The following is a 9,774-nucleotide window of genomic DNA, read 5'->3' as shown; positions in this document are numbered from 1 at the left end:
CTTGAGCGCCATGGGAAACCAGTTCTCCATGTCCTTCTCGTCTCCGTTGGCAGCTTCGATGCCCAGCTCATAGAGCTGGAGGAACTCCGCAGGGTCAGCCGTGCCGTCGTAACGAGGAGGCAGGTCTGGCTTGAACCTGTCGGGCCACGCGACGCTGCGTAGCTCGGTGGTGAAGGCACGGCAACCTGCTGTGGCCACGGGAGGCCTTGGGTGACGGAGAGCTTGGTCTTGCATGTCCCCACGCGCTGCAGCTAGGAGCAGCACGGGGTCTTGACGTGCGGGAGCAGGAGCATGGTCGCGACATGCTGGAGCAGGGAGCGCCAGGGCAGCTTCTTGCGGGCGAGGGACTTCTTGGCAGCTCTGCTCTTGCCGCGCTGGCACCTGACGGAGCGGGTTCCGCCCAGGGGCCACGTGCCTTGGAGCCATGGCACCTTCTTGAGGAGGAGGCGGCTGGGGCGCCCCTGGAGCTTCATCGCCCGTGCGAGGCGGGGTGCGGTGCAGCGGAACGGACGGCGCAGGAGAGCCCCCTGCGGCGCGGACGAGCTCGGCGACGCGGTCGAGCCATTCTTCGTAGACGTCATCGACGAGACGGTAGCGCAGGAGCTCGTTTGCCGCGATGAGCGCAGCTCGAGCCTCCATGGGTGCGCGGAGCGTGCGGGACGAAGAACCAGCTGGGGTGAGCGAGGGAGTAGCGGTGCGGCCGTCTTGCTGCACGGACGGATGCTGAGACAACGCTTGCTGCTCGTTCCCCGCCGGGCCGGTGGCGGCGTTGACGACAGGTGACGGGGAACGGTGACGACGCCCGCCGACAGGAGCCGTCTGGGCGACACGGAAAGCGAGAGCGGCCCGGCGCTCGGCGTGGGCCCGACGAGCATCAGACATGGACGCGATGGTGGGAGGAGAACGGGGTGGTGGAAGGCGAATTCCGGCGCACCCCTACCTGGCGCGCCAAATGTCGGATTTCGGGTTCCGGCAGACCCTTGAGGTTCGAACACTGGGGTGCGCGCGGAGATTTCGCCTTCTACCTACCTGCACCCCTCTGCCTCGCTAAGATCTAAGCTATGGAAAGAACAGCACAAGAGACACAGGGTTTATACTGGTTCGGGCCACCGTTGTGGTGTAATACCCTACTCTAGTGTGTGGTGTGGTGGATTGCCTCTTGGGCTGATGATGATGAGCAATACAAGGAAGAAGAGCCTCGCGAGGGTCTGTTCTTGGCTGGGGGGATGAACTTCTAGGAGGAGTTCAGTCGCCCTTCTCTCTCTCTCTCTGTGATGCTACTCGATCCGATCCTAGCTAGTTTCTCTCTTGGCTTCTAGATTCTCCCTTCTTGATTGCCCCTCTACCCTGGGGGTGGCTAGTCCTATTTATAGGCAAAGGCCCTGGGCCTCTTCCCAAATATTGAGCAGGAAGGGCGCCAACAATTGGCCATTTTGAAGGGGAACATCTGGTACACTTATCCTGACTAAAGTTGGTCCTCGCCTGCCAAAGGCTCTGGTGGTGACGCTGGCTTGGGCTCCACAATGACTTCCTCCCTGCCGTTGGACTGGTCTTGGTCTCGTTGCACCAAAACGAGTGCCTTTGCTTGATGCTCTCGCCTGCGCTTGCTCCCTTTGCACCAAAGAGGAAAGGAGGACACTGCGCAGCTGGCGCCCGCCTGGCGCCTTTGGTCATCATGGCTTGCGTCACGGGCACCTCGTGAGGTACCCCGCCTTGATCTCTCCGTCTCCTCGCGAGCCAGCCTGATGAGGCCGTGCCTGAGGAAACTCCGTGTCGTCCGCCCCGCGAGGCTTGGCCCCTCGCGAGGGTCTTGGGTCTGTGTTGACGAAGATGGGCCGTGCTGGGCCCCCTTTTGAGCCACGCCGCAGGCCGCAGGCAGGCAAGTCTGGGGACCCCCGTTCCGCAGAACACCGACAGACGCTAGCAGGGAACGCACTAGAAGAGAGAAAGTCGTGTAGCAGCACCACGAGCGAGTGCTAAAGAGTAACTCCTGTAGCTGCCGGGGGTTGTGCAGAAGCAGCAGCAGCGCGAGCGAGAGAAAGAGCGGAGCAGCAGCATGAATGAGAGCAATAGCGCGACCGTTAGCAATAGCAGAGGAGAGCAGCAGCATGAATGAAAGCAAGAGCAGTGTAGCAGTGCGACTGACAGCAAGAAAAGAGCCGCAGCGCGAGCGAGAGCTGGAACAGCAGCAGTCGGAACAGCAGCGCGAGCGAGAGCCGGAGCAGCGGCAGCTAGTGCCGGTGTGGAAGTTGCCGCCGAGAAAGCAATGACATGGGGGAGAGATGCCGTGGATGAAGCGGCCGGCGACGGCACCGTCAATGGAGACCCGCCATGGCTGCTTGGTATCGAGCACCGACAGCCCCGTGAGATCGAATAAAAGATAAAATGCAGCGGTGAGTTCAGAACCTCCTTGGTGGCGCTGAGTGGGCCTCAGCATCATCGGAGGAATTGCTGAGGGTGCTGCAGTTCCGGTGGGGCAGGTCAAGACGATGATGTGGGGATGGAGGTGGCGCGATAGACGAGGCGAACGTCGGGGCAGCTCCTTGGAGGTGGAGGACAGGGTGGCTGATCCGGCGGGACGACGAGATTGACAACGGATCCTCATCCGATGTGGTTGATGAGGGACGGCGAGATGTTGCGATGGAGGATGTCGTCGGGGAAGAGTCTCCCTCTAGGCGGCGGTCGGGAGGCCGACGGAGGAGAGTGGGGTTTCGCGGGTTTTTGCGGCCTCTATGTACGAATGGGGGGAGGGGAAGGTAGGGGGAGCCATGGCTTAGGTACGTGTTTGTCCAAAATGTAGGGTAATTTACTAGCATACCCCCATCGGTTTTGACACCGCGATGTCGAGCCAGCATTTCCGGCTGAGGGGTAGAAGGGGGATTTCGCGTGTCTGAGCCGCGGGACCGATTTCGTATGAGGAGGGAGTTTTCGCGCGGGTCAAAATTTCGGGATAACAAGGCACGGAGCGGGTTGAAGAGGCGGGAGTTTCAAAGCAGATGAGACAAAAGATATTCGAGCTTGAAAATTTCGGGATAACAAGGCGCGAATTCCTTGTTCCGCAGAACAAACATTACATGTACAAAAAAACAATTCATACAAGACACCCGAGAGTCATGTCCCCTTTTACTATATTGCTATAGATGTCATTGAAAAAACTACAAGAAAAATGTAAAAAAAATCGGGAGAACAAGATTACCCTGTACAATACCAAATCAATTCACACTTGCCTCAACAACAACAAAAAACAAATCAATTCCCACCAAAAGAAAGAGTCATGTCCCATTTTATATGATTACAAATGCCAGGATCTTGAATTTCAATTTTTGAATCCACGTTATGTTGAATTCGAATATATCGTTAGGTGACCTTGCGGTTTATAATGGATGTAGTCCTATATTTTGATCTTCCATCATATATGAACATTTTACTCCACCCTATGAACATATATATTGTCGTCTACCATATGGACTAAATTTGAATCAATTTTCCTTATTTGAATACGATTGTTGTCAAGTTATACAATAATTTAAATATTTGATAACAAAAAACATGCAGATAGCAGTAATCATATTTCACTATGAACTACATGTACCATACGATCTCCAATTCAAATATTTGTATCCATCTTATGTTGAATTCAAATCAGAGTACATTGGTCTAGGTAGCGAGATGTTCGGGATAATCTAAACCCTGTTTTCATATGTATATTTTTTGGCTGAATTGGGACAAGTTTTGGTATAAGCTTCTTGCAAAACCGAAGATTCTCTCAACAAGCCCCGTGGTTCTGACAGGGAATGTGTCACCTTTGTGTGTGAAACGATATACGCTGCCTCCCCCCTGATTTTCTTTACAGAGGCAACATAAAACTATATGAGTGCCATGTTAAATTTTGGAATTATTCCGGGTTCGTTTCGCCTTTTTAATACATTAATTGAGTTTTTGGACATTTAATGTGCATAATCCAAATTTGAACTGCAAGCCCATGCTCCGATGCACCAAAGTTGGTTGGAAAATCACATGTGTGTCCTTGGGTGAATTTCAAGGTCCCATGCAAGAAATGGGAATCAAATTCAAACATCTTGGCATCGTGACTCGGTCGAGAACATCGAGAAACTTGGTTTTAAAATTCATGTAAATCCAAAACTCTCCTGGAAATCATGAAACTTGGCATGGTGTCATGTCATGGCACTAACATGATGTGGTAAAAAAATTGGGCTGATTTGGAACAAGTTTTGGTATAAGCTTCTTGCAAACCGGAGCTTCTCTCAAGAAGGCTCGTGGTTCTGAGAGGGAACATGTCACCTTTGAGTGTGAAACGATATACGCTGCCCCCCCTTGAGTTTCTTTACAGAGGCAACACAGAACTACATGAGTGCCCTGTTAAATTTTGGAATTATTCTGGGTTCGTTTGCCCTTTTATACATTAATTGAGTTTCTGGTCATTTAATGTGCATAATTCAAATTTGATCTACAAGGACATGCTCCTGTGCACCAAAGTTGGTTGAAAAATCACATGTGTGTCCTCGGATGAATTTCTAGGTCCCATGCAAGAAATGGGAATGAAATTCAAACATCTGGGCATCGTGGCTTGGCCGGGAACATTGAGAAACTTGATTTTAAAATTCTTGTAAATCCAAAACATGCTTGAAAATCATGAAACTTGGCATGGTGTCATGTCATGGTACTACCATGCTGTGGTAAAAAAATTGGCCGAATAGGAACAAGTTTGGTATAAGATTCTTGCAAACCGAAGCTTCTCTCAAGAAGGCTCGTGGTTCTGAGAGGGAACGTGTCACCTTTGAGTGTGGAACGATATACGCTGCCCCCTTGAGTTTCTTTACAGAGGCAACATAGAACTACATGAGTGCCTTGTTAAATTTTGGAATTATTCCGGGTTCGTTTGGCCTTTTTATACATTAATTGAGTTTCTGGTCATTTAATGTGCATAATTCAAATTTGAACTACAAGCACATGCTCCCGTGCACCAAAGTTGGTTGAAAAATCACATGTGTGTCCTCGGGTGAATTTCTAGGTCCCATGCAAGAAATGGGAATGAAATTCAAATATCTGGGCGTCGTGGCTCGGTTGGAAACATTGAGAAACTTGGTTTTTTAATTCCTGTAAATCCAAAACACGCATGAAAATCATGAAACTTGGCTTGTTGTCATGACACGGCACCAACATGCTGTGGTAATTTTGTTGTCCGATTTGCGAAGGCGCACACATTAACAATCAACAAAGTCATTTTTGAACAAGTGTTGTCACGTTACAATCAGAAACACAAGTATTATTGAAACCGTGGGCGTTCTATTTACCATTTACGTGTAGCAACGTGTCCCCTATTTTTATTAGCTAGGAGGCACCGTGCAGGGTAGCTATTTGAGTACGGGAGGCGTACGCAGACCCCTACGCGTGCTTCTCGGGAGGAGAGCCCTTTGACCTCCATCTGCCGTCCACCTCTCCCCCCAGGTCTGTTTAATGGCATGGCTATGTCTCCCTCGACTGAGACTTAAGAGAGAAAAAAGAAAATCTGAAAAGAAATTTTTGCACGGATCTTGATGTAAGATCCGACGGACCTATATAGCATCTACTGTGACTTATAGCAAGACTGATGAATATATATAAGGACGACGAGAGTGCATACTAATTGTCTTACATAATTAGGAAGATAATTAAAAGAGCCACATGCGGCTATGCCCGAAATACACAAGGGCAAAAGAATAAGGAAGACGGATACAACGATCTGGCTCGCTGATCTTCACTTTCTTTAGGTGCTGCAGGTTGCGGAGACTAGTTCTCGCGGAGAGCGGCGATGATCTCTTTCATCAGTTTCATGTCCTTAATACGCTGCTTGGTAGCATCCTCAGATTCCTCCACCAGCCTTTTGCGCTTGATGCGGATCATGTCATTCTCGTCCATAAGTTTCTTGACGATGACGCCCGTCTTCTGCAACAAGGCAGCGGTCTCCTCCACCTGCTTGGCCCTTCCAGCGATCTTCGCCCTCAGCAGGTCGCGCTCGGCCTAGAGCTTCGCATTGCCCTCCCCTAGTTGTCGGATGACGCCAGTAGCCTCATAATGCAACCTCGTGCCAGCCGGAGATCTGATCCATCTGGCTATGGACGACCGCATGCATGCGCCTGTAAGAGTCCTCTCCTGCCCACGAGAAATTTTCCTAGATTGCCGCGGCACGGCGGGACCTCCGCGCTGCTTCCGCGGCGTAGCGGGACATCTCTACTGCTTCTGCGGCACGGCCGGACCAGTCTGCTACATCGACGGCATGGCGGGACCTCCGTGCTGCTTCGGCGGCGCAACGGGACCTCTATGCTACTACTACTGCGCAGATGGACATGTCAGCTACTTTTGCGGCGAGGTGGGACATCTCTCGTGCTTTCTCTTCCATGCTCGCCTCTCCCTGGTGGAAATCTCTTGACCCAATACTCACGCTGGCCATGGCAGATGCAAGGGAACGATGTTGAATGACTTGATTGTTTTTTTGTGGATGAGGAGCTGAGGAGGAATGTGCAGTCATCTTGGCATAGTAGTATTTATAACCAAGTAGCACTAATACGCTCCTAAGTGGGAAACCATTTAGTTTGTGATCGGTGTGAATAGGTTTGCAATTAAATATAGCATGGTAGTAATTTGGAATGTGACGAGACGCAAGCTCAAAATTTATTGACAGTTCTAGTTTTGAAGTGCGGCAGTATTCCCGGATGGCGTAACAGGGGCATGTGTTCTCGGTCGTGGTGTAGCATATGCCATGGTACTTCTTTTTATACTGATGTGTACGTGCAATAACTGGCACCGTCGGATACATATTTTACGGTTATTGGGGTGTTCGACAGGAATAGCCTCGTGGCGAGCTATAGACTAGTCTTTTTGTCACACGCATTACATCAACACATATCATCTCTCTCCCTCTTTCCCACACACACACCTATCTCTCGGGACTTCTCGCATTCTCCATCTCTAGCTCCCTAGGTCGATGCCACCCACATACACTTGTACTCTGAGTTTAGTATGTTATCCAAGAAGAGAAGATGTGCACGCACACACTCGTCCTCTCTCACACACGCATAGCTACGAATTGTAGTGTTCTCAACCATCTGATTGGCTCTATCATAGGTTTCACATTGCTCCTTGGCCTTGAGATTGATAAGTTTAAAACACGAAGGCTAAGCTGGAGGCGCGAGGTTTTGGTTAATGTGCGGGCCGCACACGGCACCAACACGACACGAGCTTCGTCTGGCTGGTGCGCAGTCGGGTGGGTTGTCCAAGTATAGACACAACCAGGCCCTCCTTGGTATCTGTGCCTCGACTTATGCGCAGAGAAATTAGGATCGGAGGGAGTACTACTAGTGGTAGTACTACTTTGATGTGTTGTGTCAACTCGCACAAGTATGCAACACTTCCTGAACAAACACGCATATAAGCTGTTATACTTCTTACTCAAAGGATATTTATATCCAACAGACACAAAATATCCGTTCGACTGTTGGAAATTACTTTAACTGTTGATCCGATGTCGAAGTAATTGCTGCATCGCCACAAAAACCCACAATCTCTTAAGCTAAAGTAGACCGAGCTAACCCCTATATTAGCATATTACTAAGATAAACATAAGGCACTGTAGAATCATTTAGGATGCGAGCTTGTCAATCTGAATGTGGAGGGACACCAGCTTAGCGCCAGCCAGCAGCTTGGGTAGAACTGTGAAGAAGGTCAGCTCCTGCACGGCGACGTCGCCAGGATCCTTGTTGCTTGTCACCTCCATTTCCACCTTGACGGCATCGGTCCTCCCTTTGGGCTCCCCCGGCGGGACGTTCGCCCACAACTTGGCCATGTAGTGCGGCAGTGGGGATGACACCGCTCTGATGCAGACGACCGACGCGATGATAGGTGCGCCGATGTCGAGCACGGTGCTGACCAAGAAAAACGCACGGTCGTCCTCCTCTGCGAACAGCAAGATCCGTGGCTCCGACAGTGGCACTTGCAGCTGGAGCACCTTGCCGTACTGGATCCTGTGCATGGGCATGGGATGCATGGTGCTGATGTGGTGGGAGAGCGCCGGCGGCGGGCCTTGATAGCCGCAGACATGCACGGGGCATTTGCAGGGCGCGAGCGGACACACACTCTGGTGATCCGCGAGCTTGTGGTAAGTGACATAGAGCCCACAGCCTTCATGCGGGCACTCCACCCTCACCGAGGAGACGACGGCGTCCACCGCCGTGTTCCGCACGTCGAAGCCACCGCCACGCTCACACTTCTGGCACTGCCGCTGGTTCCCGGGGCGCTCGATGCGATACTCCGCGCAGGCCAGGTGCCCTCCCTTGCACTGCACAAATCAATCAAACAACACATCAATCAAGAAACCTGCACCTTGCTTGATCAGTCGAACGAACGAGGTGTATTCAAACCTCATACACTGGAGGCTTCAAGGGGAGGAGGCACAAGGGGCAGTGGAGCAAGGTGAGGTCCATCGAGACCATAGGGAGCTCCATTGTCGGGTCCTGTTCCGTCTGCATGATCTCGCCATCCTCGTGCACAACCATCTCTCGCTTTATTAGGGCCGGGGAATTACAAAGCTTTACCGTCACATATTCATACTACTTCAAGGTGCATTAAATCAACATATGCAAGTATCAAAAGGAGAGTCACGGCATGCATGCATGCGTTGTAATTAATGCATCGGTAAACGCAAATTATTGAAATATATCGAGTGCAGTGCTTTGATGTGTCGCGTCAACTCATACAAGACCATGAAGTTTGATTACTACAATGCCCTCTCCCTTGCGCACATGCCTTTGGCTGCATGACAGGTGGGCCACCCACCTGTTGGGCCCACCTATCATACACACAAAGTCAGGAGCAGTAAGTCAATGAAGTTGCATCCGTCCCTTGCCCATGAGTGTGGTGGCTGGCAGGACTAGTAGGAGAACCTTTCGTTCGCTACATGCTCTCCCTCCCGCACGTGGTGGACATGCAGCAGTTCAGTCGGTGTCAAATGGCCAGAAGCATACTGTAGTGCTCTGTAGGATCGAAAGTATGTCTAGAGGGGGGGTGATTAGACTACTTGACCAAATAAAAACTTAACCTTTTCCCAATTTTAGTTCTTGGCAGATTTTAGCTAATTTAGGACAAGTCAAGCAATCATCACATAATTCAAGCAAGCATGCAAAGAGTATATAGGCAGCGGAAAGTAAAGCATGCAACTTGCAAGAATGTAAAGGGAAGGGTTTGGAGAATTCAAACGCTATTGGAGACACGGGTGTTTTTCCCGTAGTTCGGATAGGTGGTGCTATCCTGCATCCACGTTGATGGAGACTTCAACCCACGAAGGGTAACGGTTGCGCGAGTCCACACAGGGCTCCACCCAAGGGTAACGGTTGCGCGAGTCCACACAGGGCTCCACCCACGAAGGGTCCACGAAGAAGCAACCACCCACAAAGGGTCCACGAAGAAGCAACCTTGTCTATCCCACCATGGCCATCGCCCACGAAGGACTTGCCTCACTAGCGGTAGATCTTCACGAAGTAGGCGATCTCCTTGCCCTTACAAACTCCTTGGTTCAACTCCACAATCTTGTCGGAGGCTCCCAAGTGACACCTAGCCAATCTAGGAGACACCACTCTCCAAGAAGTAACAAATGGTGTGTAGGTAATGAACTCCTTGCTCTTGTGCTTCAAATGATAGTCTCCCCAACACTCAACTCTCTCTCATAGGATTTGGATTTGGTGGAAAGAAGATTTGAGTGGAAAGCAACTTGGGAAGGCT

At 50.8% G+C, this 9,774-nt stretch overlaps 1 protein-coding gene across 1 annotated transcript; it reads right to left on the bottom strand.

Annotated features, from left to right (window-relative positions):
- Nucleotides 1-7,639: 7,639 nt before the first annotated feature.
- Nucleotides 7,640-8,552, bottom strand: LOC147971416 (E3 ubiquitin-protein ligase SINA-like 10). The gene is made up of 2 exons (XM_087523963.1): nt 8,418-8,552; nt 7,640-8,335 (listed from the first exon to the last, which is right to left on the bottom strand). The coding sequence occupies exons 1-2, from the start codon at nt 8,550-8,552 to the stop codon at nt 7,640-7,642; spliced, it is 831 nt and encodes a 276-aa protein (XP_087380089.1).
- Nucleotides 8,553-9,774: the final 1,222 nt, after the last annotated feature.

The sequence above is a fragment of the Triticum urartu genome, chromosome 5A, assembly GCF_056163025.1.
Source record: "Triticum urartu cultivar PI428250 chromosome 5A, HENAU_Tu73, whole genome shotgun sequence".
Lineage (NCBI taxonomy): Eukaryota > Viridiplantae > Streptophyta > Magnoliopsida > Poales > Poaceae > Triticum > Triticum urartu.
Note: the sequence above shows the minus strand (reverse complement) of the source record. Positions and strands in the feature narration are given on the sequence as shown.

Excerpts from the sequence above, each read along its gene's own strand:
- LOC147971416 (XM_087523963.1), bottom strand. The coding sequence starts at position 8,552 with ATGGTTGTGCACGAGGATGGCGAGATCATGCAGACGGAACAGGACCCG. Across the intron at positions 8,336-8,417 it reads TGAAGCCTCCAGTGTATGAG|TGCAAGGGAGGGCACCTGGC; the intron begins GTTTGAATACAC and ends TGATTTGTGCAG.